Below are 25,579 nucleotides of genomic sequence, written 5' to 3'. Positions count from 1 at the left end.
CGGCCCGGGCGCCCCCTCCTCCCCCGGCGGGCCCCTCGCCGCCGCCCCTCCGCCCGCCGTGGAGCGGAGCGACTCCCGCGCATCCCGCTCATCCCGCGCCCCCCCAGGAACGGGCAGCCCTCGGCCGCCCCCCCCTCCCCCGCCCCGCTCCCCTTAGGAGCCGCTGGCCACCCCCCGAGGAGCCGGGAGCCTCTGGGCGGGCAGGGGCTTCTCCCCGCCGGCGAGCGGGGAAGGCGGCTGAGGGTGGCTGTCACCTCAAATAAACATCTCTGGATGGGCGCGCTCCTCCCGGGCCGGTCTGTACAGTGCAGTGAAGTTGAATAAAGCCTGGGTGGCGTCAGGTCAGAACATCTATAAGTTGTCTACTTTTGGGGGGTAGGGGTATGAAGGGGGGGAAGGGGGGCGATGGAGAAAGGCCATCGGAGCTGAGAGCGGCTGGTGCGGCCCGTGGGGCTGCCGGCGGTGCCGGGGTGCAGAGCCCGGCCAGCCCCGGCCGGGGAGGTGACCCGAGCCGCGCCGCGGCGGGCGGCAGGCCTCGTTTCCTTCCCGGCTGGGCTGGCGAGCACCAAGAGTTAAGTGCCTGGAAATCAGCGCAGTTTCATAGTTAGAAAGCAGGAGCGGGGTCTGCTTTTATGGACTTGTACAGGAGAACCTGGCAAAAAACTGTGCTCCCTTCCCTTGAAACAACTCTTTCCAGGAGTTCCCCTTTCAAAGTCTTCTTGTTGACTTCAGTGAGCTTTAGAGCAAGCTTCAATTCTTTTTTCTTTTCTTTTCTTTTTCTTTTTTTTAATTTTTTTTAAACTCTCCAGATACTTTAGAAGGGAATAAAGGGTCCCTTGAATTTGCTGCTTTACCTGCTGATGCCGTCTGTATCTAGTTTACCAAAGTTTGTGCAGTTCAGTGGTGCTTTTGTTTGGCATCTTGTGAAGAACAAACGAGCCGCTCTTCCCTTTACCTTTTAAAAATGATACCACAATGAAAGTTCTGTTGCTTGGAAGCACGCTTATATCCCGAGCTTCCCAGGGAGGATTTATTTATGTGCGCATAAGAGTTTTAGAGCCAGTAGGAGAGCGACCAATTAGCTATATTTGCAAAAAGATGCAGGAAAACTTTAACTGAGGGGTAGTCTTAGACCTCCAAGTATTTAAGTGCAAAGGAATAAAGGTTCAGAATTAATTGGCAAATAGAGGAAATTGTTCTCCTGTTAGACATTGGGCATGTTTCACTCCTGGTGATTTGTTACATGTGTTGCAGAGAGAAGTTTTGTTTCAAATATCTTCCTGTAAACATACCATTTAATTTAAAACAAAAGATACAGCTTCCATTTTATGTGGAGGTATGGGCTTTGCCTTTCTTATGCACCAGTTGCCTGAGAATACCTAAAATGAGAAAACAGCAACATTGTATCTTTCAGATGGAGTAGCTTGGATTTGCTGACAATAAACTACTGACTTGAGAAAACCACTTAATGTTCAGGATGGAGATGACAGATTTCTTTGCTGAGTCTTATTTACTATTTTTCAACTAAAACCAGGCAGTAAATCAATCATCATCCGTAATTATCGCTGCAGTAATTACCTTTGGGGAGTAGGTTATCATTCTTGGTGGCCTTTGTTCAAATCTCTTTCATTTTCCCTTTTTTATTTTTCTTGAATCATGTCAGTTTCTGTGTGGATTAATAGTATTCTGAAAGCAGTCCGATTGTGAGATTTCTGAAAGGGCTAATAATGCGATTCATCTGAGGAGCTGAAAGATGCTTGCATAGGCTAGCATTTAAATTCATGGATAAGAGTTTGCCCATCAATTATTACGTCTTTATTTTTAGTGAACAAACAAAAGCTTTAAGTAATATTGCAGGGAGAATTTCAACTGTACCTCCAATGCAGCACTTATTTAAATTCCTGATTTCTTAAGTGTTACTGATTTAGTCAGTACAAAATGTAGTTCTACAGATAAAAATAAACAGTATTTTAAACAGCTTATTTGAAAAACTATTCTTTGAATATATGTAAATGAGTTATTTAAACTCATGAGTGCTGTTTTACATCTAAATAAAATACGGAGTTACACATTACATTTACCATTTGTCATGTACTTAGCAACCCTTTCTGGGGGGAAGATATAAGAGAGGTTTTTGATATGTCTGTCACTTTTGATAACTTAATTTGAAACTTATATCTTAGGGGAATTCTGATACAAGACAGGTAAATACATTAAAACAAAATGACAATTGAGTTTTTCATACTGAATGCATGAAACTAATGTTCATCTGAAATGGTGGGTGTTAAGAACTAGCTAATGACTAAATTTCTTATATTTCTTGAAAATACACTTTTTTCAATTAACCTGGTTTCTGTTTACATTCTTTTTTATATTTATTTCTCTCTATCCTTACTTTTTCCCCCTTTTCCCTGTTTTGTTTTTTTGCCAACTTTGGTTTGACTGTCCCCCATCACTTGGTGAAGATTGCATCTCAGGCTAGGACCTAGGAAAGAAAATAGGCATGGCTAATGTTAGATAAGTCCCTTATACTTTAAGGATAATAAAATCTTTTTTCTGAGGAAAAATAAGATTTAATTATTTTCTATTACAAGCACTGTCTCTTACAGATGCAATTTAGGTTTATGGCAAAAAAAAAATCTCTAAAGGAGAGTAAATGACAACTTTCTGAAAAACTGTAATTTGAATATTGTATTTTACTTTAGGAAGGAAGAATTAAAGTTCAACTGTCAGGTACTTTAAGGCAGGGGAAGGATCAGTTGCATCGAAGTCATCAGTCCTGACCTATATTTCATTCTACTGTTTAATTTATCCCATTTCCGTGGCTAGTTTCTGGAAAAAAAAATCTATTAAGTATCATTGACCTGATCAAAATCACCTAATGTGTTTGGTGAGGAAGAGAGAGAGGATAGCTGGAGAAAAGCAGGTGGGGAAAGAGGAGTCAGAGATATGATACTCGTGTACAAGCCCCAAAAGAGGCACTGTGCAAATGAAGGGCATCAAAGAAGGGCAATTGTTATGACTGCTAAAGCTCCTGACTTTAGGCATAGCCATTCCCTAAGTGAAACTATGGTAGAGACCCCTGTGATGAGAAAGCAAGGGAGGGGGGCAGAGCAGCTTCTTGTGTCTTGTTTAACTTGGCCATTATGAGTTGTAAATCTTTTTTTTGTGACTTGGCATGCTTTGGAGATATCACACTTGGGTTACTGACTGCCTATCCCCCCTCCTTCCTTTCTGGTTTATGGGGTTTTACTTTTAGAAGGGCTTGAGGTTTTTTTTTTTTTTTTTTTTTTTTTTTTTGCTCTTACTACTCGCTTTTGATAAGAAAGTTTGTTTAGGAAAAAAGTTACAAAAATATAGTCACTTGCAAAGCAAACTAGGTATTCTTTATACAAAACTGAATGCAAATGTAGTTCTACAAAATGTTAAACACAGGTTTCTCAAAGCTACAGCCAGGTAACATTCATTACTGTGTTCAAAGTCACCCATGAAAAATCACTGAAATGGTAGTTGTTAGATAAGCTATCACAAAGAAACTAGTATACAGCTCCACATTTTAATAAAAGTGCTGATCTCTGATTTCTTTTGTGAGGAAAAAGCCCAAACAACCTGTGGTTTTACTTCAAAGTAAATTTTTTGCTCAATGCAATTTTGTGTCCTACATGCAGAAATAAAATTACTAAATGTTAGTTCCTAGAAAGATGAGCGGGATGCATTTCTCAGTTGTATTTTACATACCCATGCTCTGCTTAAAGAAGGCTTATATCTTGAAATATATTGCCAAGCTCAGAACGTCTCCTGAAGTTGTTCCCTATTTTTGAGGAAACCTAGGTAATCTTTCCATCCCGAATGAATTTACAACTGCAGCTCATTTCATGCAGAATATCAGTGGACTGAGCAAATGTTTCTGTGTTTCAATGGAACCAGTTTCCTCAGCTCAGATTCCGAGTGAAAGGATGTTTCTCATGCAGAGGTGCAGGTTATGTGGTGTGATACCAGGGAAGGTAGAACAGTAATGGATTAAAAGAAAAATGTTACTAACCAGCAGCAATAGTTCAGAGAGAATTTGACATTTGGATCCCATTCCAACAGTAGCCTTTACGTTTCTCTGTATCTGTCAACTGAATGTTTGTTTGCAGCCCCAGCCCTCCCTGGCTTCCAAATTGCATGGGCTAGACTCAAAAGTCATGAGATTGTCTGGTGATTAGACTATCAATCCAGCATAAACAAAACCAGCAATTAGTATTGGCATTATTTCTGTGAATTTGACTTAAAATTTCAGTATTATTGGTCCAAAGAACTTTTTCTGAACGGGCTGTTTTCAGGAACTGTGTTATTTTGGCATCATCATTTTATAGGAAGGGAACAAAAAATTCATGAGATTCCATTTGGCCTGAAAAGCAAAAACATCTGTTTGATGCATGAGTAAATTGCTGACTTCTATTTGGCCATCCAAAAAAGGGCAAAAATTAAGATACCGAACATAAAAGAGTACATGAAAAAAATAATAAAAAAAGAAATTACTAAGAGGATTTAAGATTAGCATCTTTTTATAATGCAGGCTATTTATAGTGTTCTCTTTTGGATTTGCCAAAGCATGCCTTTATGTGTTAAAAAAATTTGTAACAACAAAAAGCTCCCTATCCTTTAGTAATATTCATTGACTTTGGCAAGGAATAGTGATATTGATGGTCTTGATTAGCTGTAGGATTACAGTAATGCTGCCCATTCCTTTCTGGGGCCAGCATGAGTTATATTGACCATCATTGTCTGCTGCTTGGGGTTAGGCACCATTAGAAGTGAACATCTAAACAGCTACTGGCTGTACTGCTAGCTTCCACAGAGGTGAAATCTTGTGACAAAGATAGTATTAAGAGGTTTAGTGAGGCTGCTGATGTGTTTGGATTGGTTTGATTTTGTTTTCCTGAGTTGCTGTTAACTTGTGTAACAAGGGGAGCTGTCAGTATGGAGTCACTTATCTAACATGTGTAGGATAACATTATCCACCATGATCTAAGATCTCTTGAAAGGCTTTATGTTGCTCTATAATTCATTCTGTCTAATTTACAGCTGGTTTAATAGCTCTCAGTTCTTTGTTCTGAAACATGATTCAGTATTTTCAAACTTGAGCATTTTGAAAAAAAAAATCTTCCTTTTGAATAACGGTGCATGCAGAAAAGATCCAGAAAAACTGTCAACATTTTATGTAGACAATATGATTTCGGTATTTTTTTCTATGTAAAATAATTAAAATAAGGTATTTGGTGGGGGTTTTAATAGATTCATTAAAATGCAGTATAAGTTCAGATACCTAAGACAACCTCCTCTAATCTTATCCTAGTCATATTTTACCATTGGTTTCTGCAGGGCTACCTGAGCTCAGAATCAATCCCAGCTGGGGGTTGGAAAAATGTGTTATTTCATTTAAATCAGAACTGTGACATATATATGTACATATATATAAATATTTCCCTGAAGGTACAACACACAGATCTACAAAGAATTTGGCCTGTTTTATTTGGTGCTGTGAAAATGTACATGTTTGTTTTCAAATACATTTTGTAGAATGTTACTACAAAGCATTAAAGTTTTCCAGTTGCTGTCTTTATAAAAGTTGGACAGCACAAGAGAGGCTTTTAAATACTTTTAAATCGTAATGTAACATTTGGCATAGGACTCTGACAAAAGATGGATGTGCAAAGACCAAAAGAGGTGGTGAGGCTTGTTTTTGTTTTAAAATTAGACGACTTGGGTTCTATTTCACCTCAAGTATGAGTAATTATGCTAGTTTAGCAATTATTAGAGATGAAAGAAATTCTGTTAGATATGAGTCTCCTAAACTTCAGTAGCTTTAGTTTTAGCCAGGATAATGATCAAGGAGTAGTTAGCCATATGCCTAGGGACTATGCTGTAGCAAAAAAGATAGGGCTGATCTTGGGGGTATCCTTATTACAACATGTTATAATTAACATTTTCATTCAGCCCTCCTACTTTCCAAAAAAATCTGCTTTATTTTTTTTCTGTGCACACGTTGGTAAGACTGCACAAAATTTCTCTCTTCCAATGAATTTTTGAACCAGGACAGTTGTCTTCCATATTTAGAATATTAGTTAACAGTGGTGACGGGCTTTTTCTCCCATTTCATGTTCCTTTAGATTCAGACACATTTTTTCCCCTCTATACTGTATAATTATTAAGAAAAAATATGTAGAAGATTCCCCCCCCCCCCCCCCCCCCCCCTCCTTTTTAGGATTCAGTCTATGTTATACATATCCTTCTGGGGTGTGCACATTTAGGTTTTAGATTTTCCTTTAGCTAGGATGATGCTGTGCATGCCATACTGCAACTATTCTTTGTACAGTTGAATCCATAGAATGTGCACTCAAAAGGGTTGTAGAATTGTTACTTACCAATTCTGCATAATTAAAGCACAATGAAATGTTAGAAATTTTGAGGGCTTGTTTTCATTGTGGTCCCCCTCCTTTTTTTTTTATTTTTTGTGTCATGGAAGTAAGGCAGAGGGGTGATTTTTCAGTGAGTGATTCGTCTGATACTTTCACTTTTAAATGTAGGTGCAATTAGGTGCAATTTTTCTTTGAAAGAATAGGAATTCTAGTCCATGACTTCTTAAAGTTATATCTATCTATCTATCTATCTATCTATCTATCTATCTATCTATCTATCTCAATAGAGTGATATTCCCCCCTTCTTTATTTAATGTGATATGGGCTTACTGTAGTTCTTGACAAATGCAATATCAGTAACTAGCTAGCCTTCTTACAAATTTGGCAGTGCTAGTCCTTAGTTAGACAGCTGGCTGTAGCAGAACACCTTTTTGTCCTGAGGAAAAATTGACGGGATGTTGATAGTGAGGATTCTCAGTGTTTTCCTTCTGCCCCAAACCCGAATTTTGGAGAGCTTATTCTCTCATGCAGAGGCAATAACCTGGAGCATGAATTTTGTCCTTACCTAACACAAATGCAAAAGCACTCTCCAGTTTCTCACAGAGATGCTCAGTGTTCTGGTTGACTGTAAAATAATTGGCTTTTGAGCACAGACCCTGAGACCTGTTGTACCCTTACTATTTTTATATTGTGTTTTGCTGGAAAAATATATTTCAAACAATGGATTCCTTGATAATTGATTTTCTAGTTTCCTTTTTCTGTTTTTCACTCTTTTGGTAACATATCAAGTTCAACTTCCATTTATTGATTCATTCACTTTTTAAAAGAAGTTTTAAAAACAAAAATAAAATACCTGCTCTGTTTCTGGAGTGGATGATGTGATGTAGTGAGGCAGTGTCCTTGGGAAGACCAGGCTATGCTTTGATCAACAAAAACTTTCTCTGGCACTGAATTATGATGGCTGGGGTTTTTTTTCCAGAGTCAAATGACTTTCTAACTTTTGACAGTGGCAGTAGGAAGGAGGAGGGGGTGGGGAAGTTAATTATTTTCCACCTCCAAAGAATACAATTGTGAGGAAGGAACTTTCTGATTCACTGGTTCCAGGACAACAGGATGTCAAGATCCATGCCTGATGTAACATTTTCACTCTGAAGATGGGAGGAGGAAATGGGTTTGTATTGGTCTCTGCGTGCAACCACTGACTGGGAAGGGATTGTGTTACGTGACTTACAAAGAGCTAGAGCACAGGAAGAGATTTGGTTTGCAATTTCTTGTGAATCTGTTGAGTAGGAGAGTTGCTTGTCAGATACAAATGTAAATCAATGAAGAAAGGTCAGAAATCTTTAAGGCTAGGTAAAAAATTAAAAAAAAGGGGCTTGCATGCTGCAAGATGTTTAGTGCTTAAATGCTCCTCTGCTTGGTTTGTAGTTGCCTAGAGTAGCCTAGTGGAGTAGTCACCTTGCACCAAACTCTTGGATTCTTTATATAGTTCACAGGTGCTTAGGAGTTTATGAATGTAGTTGAGTAGAAATTATTTTAAGGAGACAGTAGGAAAAACTTGGAAATAATTATGTGTCTTAGCTCCTCCCCTATTCTAGATATGAGCATCTTGGTGCAACAGGGCATCTCATAGCTGTCGCTTACCTGGTTCAGATTTTGGAGATAAAGATAAAATTCCTTTCCTCCCAGGCTAGAAAGAATTGAGGTGGTGTGCTACTGTTCTTCCTCTCTCCTTTACTGAAGAAGGAAAAATTTGTGTTCTGCTGGGATGTGAGAGGCAGGAGTTCTGTTTTGTGCTTTGTCTAAAGGTGTTTTATCTGTATCTTATAGTGAGGACATCAGTCACTACACAGCAGCATGTTGTGTTATGGTGTGAGTTGCCCCGTTATTTTTGTCAATGCTGTTCCCCTTTTCAAAAGTCTAATAATTTGTTGGACAAGAGGGAGTGAAAGATCATGAGGCTCAGGGCTTTAGTAACCTGAGTACCATGAAGGAAAAGGGGAGTCCTGGGTCCTGGTCTTCCAGGTACTTTCTGCCACTTCTGATGAATTATTTCAGTACAACTAGAATTGAAGTCCAATTATCCCACTTCCTGTGATGGTGTCCCAACCACAAGGATAAAATATATTGCTAATTCTTTTTGTTTCTAGTTCAATGAATATTGTAGATGAAGTATGGTAGCTTCAACACAATGAATGAGTGCACTTCTAGTCTGAGGGTAAGTGTTCTTTGTTAGGAAGCTCATGATGAGTACAAATCCTTCTGACAGAGGAGAAAGTTCAGCTGGTTCCACCCACATCCCGGGTGAGTGATCTAACCAGTGGATGTGGGCAAGAGGGGAAAAGGAAGATGTATTTCAACCCACACATTTTCTGCCAGTGTTTTATAGCAGCCAGGGAAGGGTATATGAACTCTCAAGAACCAGCCCATAAGACTGCATCCAAATCCAGGGTAGGTAGGAGAATACTCTATCTCCCACTATCCAGCTGTGGTGGGGCTTCAGTTTGATTTCAGCACTGAGAAAGCCTCGATGGTAAAACCACAGATACTGCCTGACCTCAGTGGCATCTGAACAGAACTGCTGACAATTTAGATGCAGTGTTCCCTCACTAATTTTTTGGCTTCTAAGCTCCTTTGTGGATATAGACCAGATTGCTGTTCTACATGATAGAAAGTCATCTAGAGTAGAGCAGAGAGTCTGACGGATCAAATTAACTTATGAAACCCTAGTATACAATAGAAGGAGATCTCTGGTAAATCAGGGATAATCTCAGTTGAAAGGATGTAGGTGTTTGGTTTGATTTTTATTGACTCATATAGATGTATGTCTTTAGGTAATAGAGCTACATGCAGCTGTATTTCGGTTTGGTATTGGAACAGTGTTAGACAACCCAAATTTAAGTGTCCCATTTTAGGCACATAGATAAAGGATAGTTAGTGTAGATACACTAACCTTTACTGTAAGTCTTCATATCCCTTCTTTATATCACCTCTCTTCAGACTTGTGTATTATTGGTTACTTTGAGGTTCTGTGATCCATATAGCAGTTGAATTCCAATTGCTCTCTCTTGCTGAGTTTAGACTTTTGTAGAGAGTGTTTAATGAATTTCCTGTTTTCTAAGCACAGTTGAAAATACAGTCCGTAGAATCACCAGGAATTCGTATTTGTTGTGTTGAGTAAGAAAGCTGAGGTGATACATAGCTTCAGGATTCTGAGGGGAATTAAATTACTCTGTGTTCATTGTTAAGTACTGGGCTTGGTAATTAGGGTTAAAATTTATCTTAGCCTCCTAACTTCTGTCTTCCCCCAAAATGGACTGGCTGCCCACAGCACATTGTCAGGAATGGAGTTGGAGTACTCAGTCTAAGACAGGCAAGACAGCTGAAAGTCTTGACCTTGGTACTAAGAACTGACTCCCTCTAGCTTTGCTAGTTCACACCGTGGTCCTCAATTTGACTCTGAGATCTATTATAATCTGTTATGTTGCATGGTAGAGAGTCTTAGGGATGACTGATATTTACTTGAGGTTTATAAAAAGCTCTAAAATTCTTTGGAGAATAGTACTTTTTAAAATACAACCTTATTAGTTTATTTAACAATAGAAATATGAGTATATGCATATGTGGTTTAACTGTTTAAAAGGATACATGGCTATGGAGGCAAAGTTAGAATTTTGGACAGGATTAATTGATCTATTACCTTAGCTATCCCAAAAAATATATCCTCCCTCCCCCCACCCAGCTTTGGGGTTTAGAATTATCTCTCTGCTGCTGGAAAGAGCATCTTCTGCCTTTTCTGCACACAGTGTTATATAAAACTGGACCTATTTAGGCTGTCACATTTGGATACTGTCATCCTTGAGATCAAGGGTTGGAAGAATAACCAAAGGATTTCTTAAGCATAATTTCTTTCCACTTAAATATATTTATTACTTTTATGTTTATATGCTGCCTAGGAAAATACTTCATTTTAGCATAAGAATAATATTTTCCAACCACTGCAGTTTAATTGGGAACTCCTAATTCAGTCATTCTACAAGAAGAACATTGGGGAAAAAAACAAGCTCAGTGTTGGGACAGACTAAAGAGAGGAGTGAAGATTATGAGTTCTATGAGGAACTTCGTCTTCTGGAAAAAGCAAATGTAAGAGGAAAGAATGCTGTATATAATAGGAATATTTTAAGGAAGATAATTTCCAGTGTCAAGAGAATATTTTACAATGCTGGGGGGAAATAGAAATAGGAAAAAGGGATATGTCCCAGCACAAAGGAAAACAAATCAGCCATATAAATATACAGGCAAATGATTAATTGGACTTTTGTAAAGTTGTGGCTACAAACAGAACTGATTTTCAGTGGACTTCTGGAATGTAGATATTTGAAATGTTAATATGGCAATGCATTTACTTTTTCAATGTTTCTAATATTAAAGTCATTGGAAGGCTAAACATTTGACAGTCAAATTGGTAATCTGGCTAGTAGCTGATAGACAAGAGTTGATGCTGATCAGAAAACAATACTCCCTTAGTAGTTCTGAACTTTTTGTCAGTTATTTCAAAGGCCATTATGAAGCATTCTGAAATGTTTGCTGAATTCCAGAAGTCACTGAATTGCTGCTCTTATGTGCCACACACAGGTGTGAAATCCTGTGCTGGCATGTGTCAGCCAGAAGGGTTTGAAAGGAGAGCCTCAGACAGCAGTGGTACCTAGGGAGAAAAGAAAGCTGAGGAAGGTGTAGCCCTAGCAGGTGATTCATTGACACATGATCCTGAATTTAATACTTCTCTGTAACTTCTTTAATTTCAATTTTGTATCCTGACTGAACCCTTGTGGAGACGTATTTCCACAGCATGTTATTGCAGAGTGTGAAACATCTTCAGAATCCATTGACTTTAATAGAGCTAGAGGATACTCAACGTCCCCTGCAACTGGCTCTTAAATTTGCCTTCTGCTATATGATTAATCTGTCTGCTCATACTTAATATCTACCTGTAGATTGTGGCAGTATGAATGTCCTCTTGGCTTTTATGTGGCCATGAGGAGAAGCAGAGAGATACTTCCAGAAATTACAGTCATTTGTAGATACTGAAATAATGGCACACACATTTTATTTCTGTTCTGTCTCAGTAACTCAGTAAATTGTATATTGATTATGCTAATACAGCTAGTATCTCTATTACTTGTCTGCAGAAATTATTCAAACATGTAGATTGAAGATGCACTTGGCAAAGTTACCATCCTAAGAAAAAGGCTTTTGTGCAAAGATGGCTTTAAATTGAATAACTAATCATATGCTAATGGAATTTTATAGATCAAGTATTGAATTGTACAAAATGTAAAGTGCAAGGTAAAAATATGTATTCTAAACTTCCTATCCTGACAGTCTTAGTTGCTACATTAGGTTTATTTTCACATCTCTCAAGCAATATGTTTTATGAAGGGATAAATCAATAGCAATCTATTTTTATAGTTTATTTTGGGATATGTAGCTTCTCCTGCTTTGTTTACCAAGCTGAAGAGAGGCTCAGGCATTTGGGGCAGTTATTCTTTTTCAAAATTTATTAATCTACCTAGACTAGAAGAAAACAGACTTTTTTTCAATTATCTTTTGCTTTTATTTTATTATGGTTTGTAATAGGTCAGAAACCATAAATCTTAGCCAGAGTTCTCCAAAAGGCTTCCCTTTCAGTGAAAGTGTAATTTTCCACATTTCTAATTTTATCCGTTTCTTTTCTGTACAAGTTTTTTCCAGGCATCAACCAGAAATGACTTGTGCTCTTCCTTAGGGTGCTGAATCTACAGATTAACTTTTCAGAGAAGGGGAATCCTGGTTATTCAGTAGAATATGAATGAGATTTTGCAAGCTAGAAAATCTGTATATATTTTGCAGCAACTTTAGAAAGTAATTTCCCTCCTTTATGGTCTAGCCACGAGTCCCACCAACAGACGAAGCAAAAGGGGTGAAATCCTCATTGATCAGCAGGTGCTGCTGTAGAGCAGTCAGGAGATTAATTCTAAATTTAGAACCTCTCTATCAAAATTCCCACAGGTTTTCCTCATTGGCTGTCCTTGATGGTTCTGCTTGATTTGTTGCAATGTTTTGGTTTGGTTTTATTTTTTGTTTGTTTGGGTTTTTTTTTATATTTTTTTAAATTCTTTCTTTAAAATGGAATAGTTTGTCTTAATGTTGGCAGTCAACAGCCTAAGCATGAAATGTGCTCTGAACTGAAACCAGGGTTTGCCTTGGATAGTGGCTGTACCAAAGCTGAAACATCTTAACCTTTCTCATGGCTACAGCTTCAGTTTAGAGATACTTTTTCTTTTTAGCAAAATTTTAAAAACTGGTGTCCATCCAACCCACAGCTTTTATGATGGGAGATAGATCTGACATGTTGGATTTCTCTTTTCCCTTACTGATATTTTCTTTTTTAATTGCACTCAAGAAGTGTGATGCCACATTTGTAGTGATCTAGTCTTTTTTTGAAATTTTATTACTTGGGGTTTCTGTTTTTGTTTCTCAGACGTTGTCCTGAGAAAATGGGTAGTAGGAAATTCATTGTTTGTTATTTTAAGGAACAGATGAGTCAATTGAGAAATATTACTGCAGTTAACAAAACAGGTGACCTGTGGTAATAAACATGTAGTTGTAGGGACAAGGAATATTGTTGCTTTTGTGACAACATGTACCTAGAAGTTCTGTTCAGCTGTAACATCACTTATTCATACTGGATTGATAATGTATTATTCTGCTTTCAAGAGGCCTCTCCTTCACTGGTATTCTGGGTTCATTAGACAGAATTCATCTTACCTTATGCTAGGATGTGGTATATGCTATAATGAAGGTGACATCTCTGTGTGCCATTACAGTCTTAGGGTATCAATAATTTTGATGTTTGAATTAATAATAGTGCATACATGCTACTCTTTTATTTGCATATCATCCTTGTTCCTTTTTTAATTGCATGCCGTGATTGTGCTAGAGGAAGGGTTTCGGTTAGTAAAATTTAAATCATCCCTTTGTATAGATTCTGTTTAAAGGTGTCTTCCTCTTCTGAAAGAAAACAGTGTCGTTAATGTTTAGCATTGGCTGCATGTCCCCTACCTTGCTTAGTCTGCTCAGTTTAACAGAGGCCTGAGAGCTGAAATAGCACTGAAGTTTTCAGAATCTGTTCATTAAGAGGTGTTAAGTGCTAATCGAGAGCTTATCTGATCCTACTAGCTGCAGCCTACTTAATGTAAGGAATACCCTTGCAAGTTGGAGGAAGGACCTAACTTAATGCAAAGGAAAATGAGATACTGTTTTGTAGGTGACTCGCTAATTCAGTGGGTTTTGTAGAGTACTTTTCTTTTTCTTTTACTATATTTCCCATAAAATATGATTTTATTTTTTCCTGACAAATATGTCAGTCTAGTTGACTATTATTGGCAAATCTTTGTGCCATGGCCTGTTGTGATCTACTTGTCTCTGTTGTGACTGAGAACCCTTAAAGGGAGGAGCAAGGGTTTAGAAAAATGCTTACCACAATGCTACCTGCTTTTATACTTGTTTTCTTTTTTAAGTGCAATAAAGACATAGTGGTCAGCCTTTGTTGAAAGAAAACCTCAGCTCTCACAGAATTTTCAGATCCCAGAATAGCAGGGAAGTTGTAAAACGTTTGTTTTCACAAGGCACACGCTGTCATGTTTTCATGGTACAAAATTACATACCTGGAAACAATTTGTTAGGCAGTATCCATGTTTATTTTTTCCATTTTAGGAGCTAAAAATGGTGTACCTCTCAGTCAGCAGTATGAAGCTGAGTACATTTCACTAGGCAGTCACATCTCAGGAGCAGTGAGAGATTCTGGTACTGCAGCTGGTGGCAGTAGACCATGAGGACAGAACAGCAGAAAAAAATTAACTCATTTTGATTTACGTTTAGAAGTGGAGATCTTGTTTACTTCTCAGCAAGTAGCCACTTGGGAATCAGTTATTGAAAAGCTCATATTTGAAGACCTCAGTTCCATCTTGAAACTTAAAAAAATGGTAGAGTTCTTAAATGTTTTTTTGAACTGAGAAGGGACATTTATCATGGTTGAGGAGAGTAGATACATCTATGACCTCTAATAAGGCTGATTAACAGGTAGAGATGATCAAAGTGAGTTTCCTCTTGAGGAATGGAAGAGCGGACTCATTTTCAGAGCTTGTTCTTAAGTACATTTTTTTGGAAATACATCAGCATCTAATGATGGACATAAATAGGATAAGGTTGGGCTGCTTCAGAGGTTTCCCTGGGATTTTTGAGAGGGTCGGAATAGATGGGGGTTTTTTTGGTTGTTGTTTTTTTAAAATTATTTTTATTTTTTTATTGTATACTAGTTTTATTCATTATTTTTCTTGCTTTATTAATGACACTTGCTGATCTGTGCTACCTTAGAGAAAAATCCTTTTATTTAGTTTAGTTTGGGTTTGACCATGCATCCCCCAAACCTGAGCTTTTCCTACTGCTTTCTTTGTCTGGCTGGTTCCCTTCAGCTGTGAGGATGCTGGGATGACTGCTTCAGTGTAACAAAGAAAATCAGACAGTATTATCACAGCTGAGGTACTGGTAATATTGTGGCTGCAAAACACAAGTTCAGCTCATAAATTAGCTCATAAAATCATATTTTGTGAAATACTGGACTGACTGCAGGGCTGGGGAAACTTTTATCAGACCTCTGTAGATGAGAAGAGTTTGCTTGCTAGCCACAGCTCTGGGATAGAGATATAGACTGTTTAGAGTCCTTCAGAGATTGTACTTGACTCTTTCTGATATATGCACTGTGTTACAAGTTTCTGGTGTTCTAAGAGTGTCCTTATGAAAACTGGTGTTTTTTTTCTAGAAACTCAGATTCTAGAAACAACCAGTTGTATGAAGCCTTGGGGTTGGCGGAGGAGGAAAAGAGGTACCTGTGGAGTGTGTATATGTATCTCTTCTTTTGCATATATGTCTAGATTTATATGTGACCCCTAAGTGTTGCACTCTCTTGTCCCAAGAACCAGGAAAAATACCTCAAATCTTTGGACTTTTAATTCAGCTGCATGATTGTTTTTTGAGGTCTGAATTCTTGGGAGTGGAAATGCTGCAGAAGAGCAGTCTTTCCCCTTTCAGCTTTTTCCCCTGTGGAGGCAGAATGAATTCTTTTCTCTCTGCTGTTCTCTAACTCAAAGAACTCGGTCTTTGGGAGAATAAAAAGGAAATGGTTTTGCCTTTTAGCTCTTCCCTAACTTTTGCTTTGGGAGAGTCAATCTTACTTAGGCATCGTATCAGAACGTAAGAGAACAGCTCTCTCTAATTTTTCAAAGTAGCAGCAGAATGGCTCTTGTTAGGTTCACTCACCCAACAAGTTTTGAATAGTGAATCTGACAAGAATTGTATTGTTTTTAGTTCTACTGCTCTGGAAAGCTGTGAGCCAAGGGAAAGACGCTGGCATGGTATATACAGTAAAAGAGCATGGGGTTAGTTCTCCTTTGCAAGGCTGTCTGCACTGCTGTTTGCTACTGAATATAGGATTATTACTATTTTTTAAACCTTATGTATGAACTAGCACACACACCTCTCCCATCTGCCAGGAGAAGGCTTCCTCTTATCTGTGTGGAGCAAGCAGAATCTTAAAGCCCATAATTGTTCTCTTATTCAGATCTGTAATCAAATACAGTAAAGTGCATTGAAGACAAATATCCCAGAGGAAATTTGATTTGTTTTTTTAAGCCATGAAAAAAGATTTGGTCACTCTGCTCTCAGATCTGTAGCTTCCATACAGCAATGTATTCTGTCTTGGTCTGGTCTACACTTTTCGCACTTTGCAGTGCAGCTTTTCTTGCCCGTGTTGTGCAAGCATTGCTGGCTTTCAGAAACTGAGGCTGGTGTAAAGATGCTTGAAACACTTCAGCTACCTACCTAACATCTTTTTTGTTTGTTTTGTTTTTGTTTTGTTTACCTTTTTCTGACAGTAGAAGAAAATGAAACAGAGGACCATCAGGCAGGTGTGGGACACACAGCCGCACAGACTGGTAATGCTGAATTCCTTCATTAGTGCTTGCTTACCATTTGACAACAGTGAGAGGGATTTTTGTATCGGGGTGTTTCTGCAAAGCCTGCACTTCTTTCTCTGTTTCAGCATAGAATGCATTCTTGGGGCTTGCAATAGAAAATAACTTTCTTCTCCCTTTGCCTTTCAATTTCTGACAATTAGAAATTCTGCCTTTTGTAGGTCAGCTGACTAAAAGTAAGATGCTTCTAAAGTACGGCATGCTTTTCTTTTTTTCTTATTTCCTTTTTTGTTAAATTTAATCCTTCTCTACATTCCTCATGTAATCCCCCTCACCATGCCATTTCAGATAAACTTTATTATTCACTTAATATAAACTGTTTCTGTATTTCTAAAATATGTGGATGGGGTGATTTCTTTAGAGATTGTTTGTGTAATTTCTTACCAGAGATTATTAAGGGCTCTTTAATTTTAATAAGTGAGATTGGGTGGACAAAGCTGTTGTTTTAGTCAGGATCACAGGGATAAGTATTGTTAATAATCCCAAAGAAATAATTGTTAATTTCCCCAAACAACAAAGGCTTCTTTATTCTCTAACATGGTTCAGAGAAAGCAAGAAATAATTTGTTTCTGTCTTTGGTGCTGGTTTCACCGAATTTTATCTGAAGGACTGACTCATCTGAATGGTCTTATTCATTCAGCTGAGGTCACCTTTTGGAGTAGGGGCTGGCTCCTTAAGGATATTCCTAGAAGGCTAGTCATGTCTGAATACGTGTAGGTAATCTGTTAGAAAACAGTTGGAGTTATTCCTCTCATGAAGGTGAAGAATTCAGCTAATTTTTTCTTCAGCTTTATGTTTCTGTGTGTGTCCTGTGGGTTTGTGTTTGGTGCCTTTTATAGGTTCTAATGGCTTTGTACCTAAAGTAGATTGTTTGAAGAGAGTAAATAAAAGTGAGGGAGTTCTTTGCCTTTTTAATGGGAAATTTCTCAAACTCTTCTCAGCGTACATGTGTCTCCATTTAACTATCTGCAAATTCTTGAAAAAAGCAAACTTACCCTGCTGTAGATGCATGAGGTTGAAAAATAGGCAGGTGCAAAACCAGAGATCGATGTCAAGAAATGGTGGCTCTTCTGCATCTTTTTGCCTTTAAAAATTTCTCAGTGATTAAGTTGCATTGCAAGTTCTTTACTTACCATCGTGTGCTGTGTTCTCTATTTATTTCTAGGCAGGATTTAGCATTCTGCTTTTCTCCATAGTAAGAATGCAGTGCTGATATTAAAAGCAAAAAGTGCGATAGAGCAAGCAGGACAGAAGGCCTGCACTGTGTACACACTGCCAGAAGTTTTTATAGTAATACTTTGTATCTAAGCTCTGGCTCTAACCATTAAATGTGCTTTTTATAGAGTACCAAGTTATAATGTAGTGCAGCTACGGCATATTAATCTTACTGCAGAGATTTAATGAGGCAGTTGTTTTGCGATGGACACTATTGGGAGCAGAGAGCGACAGAGTTTTACTTTACCACTGAGCTGAAGAAATATTCCTTGCCTGGTAATAATTATAACCACATGATCTAAGTTTTCCTTTCTTTTGCCAGCACTTTTCCATGCAGAAGTGGCTTGGAAGGAGGTCTACTGCAAGGCAGTGAAATGGATTGGAAAGGAGGCTGTTTTCTTGGTAGTTTGGTGTTTTAGTTGGGATTATCTATGGATCCTTGCAGCACAGGCAGAAATATGTAAGATGAGTTTGAAGAATACAGACAGTCTTTGCCAGTCCACTGAGATGACTTTTAGATATTCATTACTTTTACATGACTTTTATATGGGGTTATAAAAAGTAAATGTGGTGAAACCTCATTTTTACATGGGCAGAATAGAATTTCTGCTGGTTGGCCTTAAACCACTCCCATACTTGAAATTAATTGAAGTCCATGGCTTTATTGCCTCCAAGACTTCTAACCAATGCAATTTTTCATTTTCCCCAATGTTGCAGTTTTATTAGAGCAAGTTATAGCAATAACATCCCTTATGAGAAGGAGAAAGAAGGGAAGGGGAGAACCACCTGCCAGGGAACATAGTAATGAGAAAATCATGCTTCTTTTAATTTCCATTTATAAATAATGTTAACATAATCAGGAAGAGAAGACAACTGTTCCTTCTTTTACTTTTTTTAAAGTGCCTTAATAGGCAGAATTTATTTCTCTTCCAAAAAACAACCTTCATTCATTTCTACACTAGATAATTTCCAGTGGTATCTGAAGGTGGAGGAGGATGTGTGTGTATTGTGGCTGATGGGTATTGAAAAAATTCAGTTGGTGCATGGGCAGCCTCCAAAATAGGGCAGAGAAGCCTCTGGAAATCACAGTGGCATTTGCAGATGTTGGAAAAAGTAATTTTACTTTGAACACCATCTTATTGAGGGAATTGTGGCTGTGATTGTTGTAGATACTGCAGAGAAAGAAATGTGGGAGATGACTGACATTTGCCTTGAAGCCTATATGTGAGCCTGGGCTTTGAACAAGAGGTTAAGGAGAAAGTAAAGATGAATGCATATTGCATTTATAAAATATTTTATTCTAGTCTTCCAAAAGAGCTACTCAAATAAGGCAGCTTATCCTCAATTTAAGTAACTATTTAAGATTAGACCACCTCTTGATGGAAGATATTTTTTGTTGCAACAGAACAGCTATCTGTTCACAAAAAACAAACCTCCAAATCATATTTGCTCTTTTTGAATATCTTTTTATTTCGGTGGTGACATCTCTTCACAGAAGGACATCACAGTGGAAATACATTCATTGAGAGGGGCTGAGACTGCCAGAACTCATTTCACAAAGCTGTCATAGGCTAAACTCGAACCTAGGTCCCAGAGGGTCCCACTTAAGTGTTGACCTAAAAACAAATGTGCCAGTTGGCTAGAGCATGTATTCTGAAGTTGCAGCAGAAGGGAATAAGCTTGACTGACTACTGTCCCTGTAGAGTTTATATCTGCAAATGCAGAAGGAGAAGCAAAACATTATTAGTCTTAAAATGATTCTAATTTTAATAACTGGTCTCTAAGTATGAAGCTTTAAATTGAGTGATCCTTTAGGCTTTTGTGCACTAAGGGGTGCATGTGTGCCTACGTTTGTGTGTGCTGCTGAATTCCTGTAAAATGCAAGTGTTTCTTAATAGTGAGTCTCGAGAATTCCCTCCCCTCCCTTTTCTTTCCTTCAGCACTGTACTTAAAGCAGAGTCAGACACTACCCTTATTTTAAAACAAACAGGTCTGTAAACTTTATGTGCAGCATTTAAATACTCATGTTAAAATTCAGACCTAGTGCCCACATTTCCCTGAGTGCTGTCAATTTTATGAGATGAAACTGGGAGCTTGAGCTGAACAACTAATAGTATGCAGCATGCACATGCTGCCTTCCAACAAGTGTTTAATGATGTTGGGGTCAGTTTGCAACAGTTAAGACAATTATTTCATTTTCTGAACTGTTTAAAACCTGGAGATCTTCTAGCTACTTTTATTAATCTTTCAAACTATTTTGGAAAATGAAGTGGCAATGGAGGTTATTAGATTTAAAATGTTCAAAAATGGCTAAAATGCCATAAAATCTTTTTATAATTAGCATACCTTTTTTAGTTTGTAAATTTGCAGGCTAGTTTTCTATTTGGAAGTAGCTGCCCAAGTGGAAATTTCCACTCCTGAAAGAACCTTGTGGATGTAATTTGTCATGTGAGGACTCAGTGTATAGACAGGGATTTTGCACAGCAAATGTATTTTTGCTTTCAGAATGTGTTTTTTATTTTTAAAAATTAATCTGGTTTCTCTCTGTAATATAATTCCCTTAAAAATAAATACTGCCCTTTACCCCTGTCAAAGAAATTCCTTGGTTTTGATCACAAGCCACATGGCATGAGAAAGACTTCCTGACATGGGTCATTTCCAGTTTCTGCTTGCGGGTCCATCTGTGTTTGTGCAGTTGAAGGGCAGGGTGCAGCAGTATGGACCAAATGATACAGAGAGATGATGAGAGCTCTGACCTTGGTTGTGGGCAGCAAGAAATACAGGAATGGCTGTGCCCAGATGACTGTAGGGTTCTGAGAGCGGATGTGAGTGGTTTAAAGTGGAATTGCCTTCCTGCTTCTCCTCACACACCACCCCACCCCCTATATTAATGTAGTGTTGGCATGTTTTATTTTCTCTTCTTCTAAGGAGTTGTGCATGATCCTAATAAATTTCAAGGCTAAATAAGGTGTGTTCACAGATACCACCTCTCTATTTCCCTGGCCAGGGAGCCTACTCCTGGTTATTCACTCGCTTGGCTAAAGAGTGTAACATCTTAAAATGTACTTGCACAATCTCCTGATATTATGTGAATTCGTAGTTGTTTTCTAAAATGACTTATTTCGGTCTCAGCTCTCTCAAATATCTAAAAGGAAAGAGGAGGCAGCCAAAGCAGAATAGGGAAAAGTGGCGAAACACTTGCATTCCTTTTGCTGGAATGTGCACAACCGTTTCTCTTCTGCATTTCACTTGTTGTACTGTGGTTCCCAAGGAAAAACATCGTTAAGTGCCAGCTTGCTTTATTAGGGAAGACAGATTGGTTTATTTCTGTCTTTGAAGGAAGCTTTTAGTAAAATGGGCAAAAAGTCAGGAGTAGTTAAGGCTACTGTGTTCCTCCTCAGAGGAGGAAGAAAACTTCTAGGCTACACATTATCTCACTGAGCTGATCATCTGCAGAACTGAGGCAGTGCAGTCGGCTGTGAGGTGTCTCTGCACACATGGGTAGGTGGTGAGGCTGCACGTTTCTTCCAGTTAGAAGCTTCAGCTGGGCTCAGGACTCCTGATCTGAGGCTGGTGCTCTCCTGCTATTCCCCAAATGCCTGATAATATGTCAAACAGATAAAGCTTTCTTTGTGCACTCTGTAGCTTTTATACTTGAGTAGTTAGTTTCCAGTTTTCCATGATCTGGCAAACACAGGAACTTGATGAGCATTGTCTTTAATTCGTACACAAGTTCAGAGCATGAGTAGCATTTTGACCCACGGTATAAGCTTTCCAGGGCTTTGTTTGTGTCAAATAGTGTGGTGATGGAGTATTGGAGTGCGTTGTAAAATCAAGATTAATTTCATGTTTATGTAAATCAAATTTGTTAGTCTCTTAATTCTGGTAATTTCCTGTGAAACGTTGTAGTTAACAGTGAAAAGAAGTTCCTGCATGCTCATTGATTTGATTTTTCTTTTCATTGAAAAACTAATTGCATAGGTGGTTTATCCTTTCTTATGATGATCAAAGCAGCTTCAATAGCTGTGATAAAATTGACAAACCTAACACTGAAGCATGGAAAAATACCTTGAATGAGAAATGGAGCTGCATTTGTCGGAGTAGAAGGGAAATTTCCTTTTCACTGAGATTAGAAAATAAAAAAGGAAAAAACCCTCTTTTGATTATTTAGCAATAAATTCTATAGTGTGCTGCAGGCTCATGCCAAATAGTTTCTTTCTCATCATTTTCACAACAACTTATTTTGATTTTTTTTTCTTCTTGAATCCTGTCTTCTTACACCCCTGATATCACAGTCTTGATTTTTTTTCAGACCCGAACTGTAAACTAGAAGACAAGGCAGAAGATGGAGATGTGCTAGACTGTAAGAAAAGGCCGGATGAAGGGGAGGAGTTAGAAGAAGAAGCTGTGCACAGCTGTGACAGCTGCCTCCAGGTGTTTGAGTCACTGAGCGATATCACAGAACACAAGATTAATCAATGTCAACTGACAGGTAAACAATACTTATCACTTTGTGGCTTTGTGCACTGCTCTATTTCTGATTCCCATCCTCTGCTTCTGATATCCCTCCTTTTTTAGTTATTTTATTCCTGCACTTGAATGCTTGGTTGAGACCTTTAGAAACAGATTTCAGGACAGGATTATACTGTAAATGGAGCATTATAAATTTCCTTAATACTGAAAAATATATGCCTGCTGTGTGTGTTTTCTGGATTCATACTGTACAGCTTTCCATGTTTTGTTTCTACATGTATTTTGCTCAGTCACTTGTGAATGCAGAGGCATTTGTAAGTGGGGCTTAAGTGGCATAATGTCCCACAATGAATGAATTTGCACAATGGCCTGTTGCAGATCTGATCTGGATGTTGTGTTACTCTAATCTGTTAACTACAAATGGCTGTGCAGTAATCAGTAACTGAAAGTTGAGAGGAATTAAGCAAATTGTTAGAGGGGAAAATAAGATCTCAGCTTCAATGAAGGGGCAGAACTGAGTGCTGATCAGATACTACTGAATTGAGTAGAGCTGGGTGAATGGATCTGAGATTCAGCCCCCTTACTGAGAAAACCATGTGAAATCTGCTGAATTTTAATTTAGTAGGTTTTTTGATGGTGCACGGTCTAGGTCCAAACAGGCTCAGTGTCAAGAGAAAGGCGCTTATATTTTTAATTAGTGTTTTATTTTTACCCTGTACAGTGTAAAATGTACTTATTGTGTAGTGAAGTTTTGTTCAAAAGCTTTCTTTATTATGACTTTGTAAGTAAGAAAATTTCCTTTCAATTTGGGAATGCTTTTAGAAAGTGTCTGTGTGTGCTCATGTTTGGAGAGCTTCCTGAGTTTTGGTTCCAGTATGTCCATAGGCTAAGCCCTGTCAGAATGAGACATAAAAGTCAGATAGCAATGCCACTCTTGAGGATGAAGAGTGAAAAGATGATGAGCAGAAGAGGAGTAAGTGGGCAGGAGCAGAAGAAAAATTGAGGAAGTAATGTGCATCTTTCAGATGAGTTTAATCCTCACTTCAAATTATGGAAGATGAAAATCTGCTGCAGCAAGAAGTGTTTACTTTTATTAATATACTGCTTTGCCTTTTCTTGCCTGTAAAATGTATTTCTGACTTGAGATACAATCAATTCAATCATTTTCTAATCACGCCTACAAACTTCCATTTTTCTACAGTGCTCATGATTTCTGGCAGTATGGATGTTCTCTCTTGACTTGAAATAACTTAAACATTTTTCTCTCCTTTTCTTCATATTTCTCTTCTTTCTTTTACTTTTTCTGTGTTGAAAAATTAGTGGCTTAGCTTTTCTCTTCCTTTCCTCTCCCAGAAAGAACTCACCCTGCCTGAGTCCCCTTGTTTTCCCTTTCACTATCAGATCCCATTTAAAAACCCTGTGGGTTTTTTACCTTGTTCCAATACAGCTGTCTCTCCTTTCTGGTCAGTTAGGTGCTGCTCCCTTCTACAAAGTGTTTTCTCTGCTTTAAAGCTGCAAGCAGAATGCACTGAACAGTGCTTGCACAGTTGGGTTAAGAAACTGAAGAAAAGCAGGTGAGGGGAGCAGTAAATAGGAAGAATCTTGGAGCACTGCTCCTGAACACAGCAGTTCTTGCTGAGAGCTGTGTTGCTAAATGAGAGTGAAAATAAAGATGCTGGATTAGTCAAGCTGAGGTGCATGTGTGAAGGCAGGAATACACATATGATAGCAGAGGATGGGGAAATAAAAATGAATCTCAAAGGAAATTGTTTAAGTTCCTAAAAATATCTTTGCCTCTCCTTCAAGGAAATTTGTGATAGTGAATGGGTAGAGACCAGACTGTTTGAAAGCTAATGAAGTGAACAAAAACTGAAACTACACACCCTTCTGGAGTACAAAGTTGACAAAAAGCCAACTGTCCTCTGTTTCTAAATATAAATGACCTAAATACACCCTTAGAGTTGAAAAAGGGGCCTGAATGACGTGGTTGTAGTTGAGGATTTCTTCTTAAGCAAAAAAAAAAAAATACTAAACAGGTTGTTAGTGAGATAGATTCCATGCAGGGTACTAGGGTGCATGTGTGACCTTACACTAAGGACACAACATTCAAGACAGCCTCATTGCCTGAGATTATTTTTAGATAATCTGTGGCAAGCAGTTGACAGAAGACTTTCTTTTCTGTAACACAACATATATATTTGACAAAAATAAGGTTTGCTTTTAGCATTTTAGTCAGCCTCCCTGGACTCTTGTCATTCTCTTCCACAAGCACCTTTGGGTGTCATGCTCAAGGGTTTTTTTAAAAGAAAGTGTTATCAAGAAGGGCTGGTTGCACCTCCCCGTCTCATCACAGTCCTCTGACACAATAGGGTCTTACGTAGTTGCTCTGGTTGTCTCCTTTTGGAGGAGTCCCACTGAAATTAGGAGACACTCTAAAGCATCTACTGAAAAGTCTACAAACATGTCTGTCACTAAGCTGTCAGTGAAAAGCAAGAGGTTTAAAATATTTACTTTTTTTTCTGCTGTATTCTGCTGTTTGGATCAAATATGTCCTCTCTGGAAGAGGGCAGAGTGTATCACCTATCTTGATGAGATTTCTCTAGTCTGAGTCTTAGGCAGGGAAGAGTTACCTAAGATGTCCATTATGTAAAAATGTCAGGGCTGTCATCCTCTGAACACTACATTTAAGCTGTGAAGCCCTCCGAACCCTATTTTTCAGATGGCTGAGCCAGCTGCTGCAGTTTGTCTGGATTTTACTAAGCATCACTGAGATGCTCTGTGAGATGCATAGGGAGCTGCGCTGCGATAATTTATGAACTGTGCATGTTGATCCAGTTGTGTAGTCTTTTTCTATTCAGTTATGTTGGGTAAAATCAACAATTATGTTGATGGAGCAAATAGTATGACAAAACAATGGCTTAAGGCAACCCTCCAGTAAAGTCCTGAATATGAAACATGACATTTGAGTGTCAGAGTGTTTTGACTGCCCCTAATTCTACCAACTTTGTAACATGCTTGAGAACCAGGCCTGCCACTTAAGGTTCTCAAATTTATATTCGGCTTCTAGTTTTTTGCATTTGAAAATATCAGATGTATTCCTCTGAAGTTTTGACACTTCAGTGGAAGGAGTAAAATTGCTTTGTTGAATCTTCATTCTGTACTCTCAACCAAAGACCAGAATGAGGAGAAGGGAGCTGGCTTATTAAACAGCGCTCTCAATCTCTCAAAGTGTCAGTCACCCCCACCTATTCAGAGGACAGTGGAAGATGAGAGTTACTTACAACTCTGTGAGATTTAGCTCTCAGGATGTTGAATTGCTGTTCACTCACAGATTTTTTCAAAGGAGGAGAAAAAAGTCCTCCCCAACTGGTTCCTTTCTGTAATCTGTTGTTTGAATTGAACTCATGTTCTTTTTTC

General features: G+C 38.3%; 1 protein-coding gene across 1 annotated transcript in view; it reads left to right on the top strand.

Moving 5' to 3' along the window:
- The window catches only part of ZNF521 (zinc finger protein 521), a 326,177-nt gene that overhangs the window by 2,191 nt on the left and 298,407 nt on the right, over positions 1 to 25,579 (top strand). Inside the window, exons 3-5 of the mRNA XM_062512637.1 lie at positions 15,265 to 15,327; positions 16,376 to 16,435; positions 22,002 to 22,181. Of these exons, the coding sequence (XP_062368621.1) occupies positions 15,265 to 15,327; positions 16,376 to 16,435; positions 22,002 to 22,181 (303 nt within the window). The remainder of the gene's footprint in view (positions 1 to 15,264; positions 15,328 to 16,375; positions 16,436 to 22,001; positions 22,182 to 25,579) is intronic.

The sequence above is a fragment of the Cinclus cinclus genome, chromosome 1, assembly GCF_963662255.1.
Source record: "Cinclus cinclus chromosome 1, bCinCin1.1, whole genome shotgun sequence".
Classification (NCBI taxonomy): domain Eukaryota; kingdom Metazoa; phylum Chordata; class Aves; order Passeriformes; family Cinclidae; genus Cinclus; species Cinclus cinclus.
Note: the sequence above shows the minus strand (reverse complement) of the source record. Positions and strands in the feature narration are given on the sequence as shown.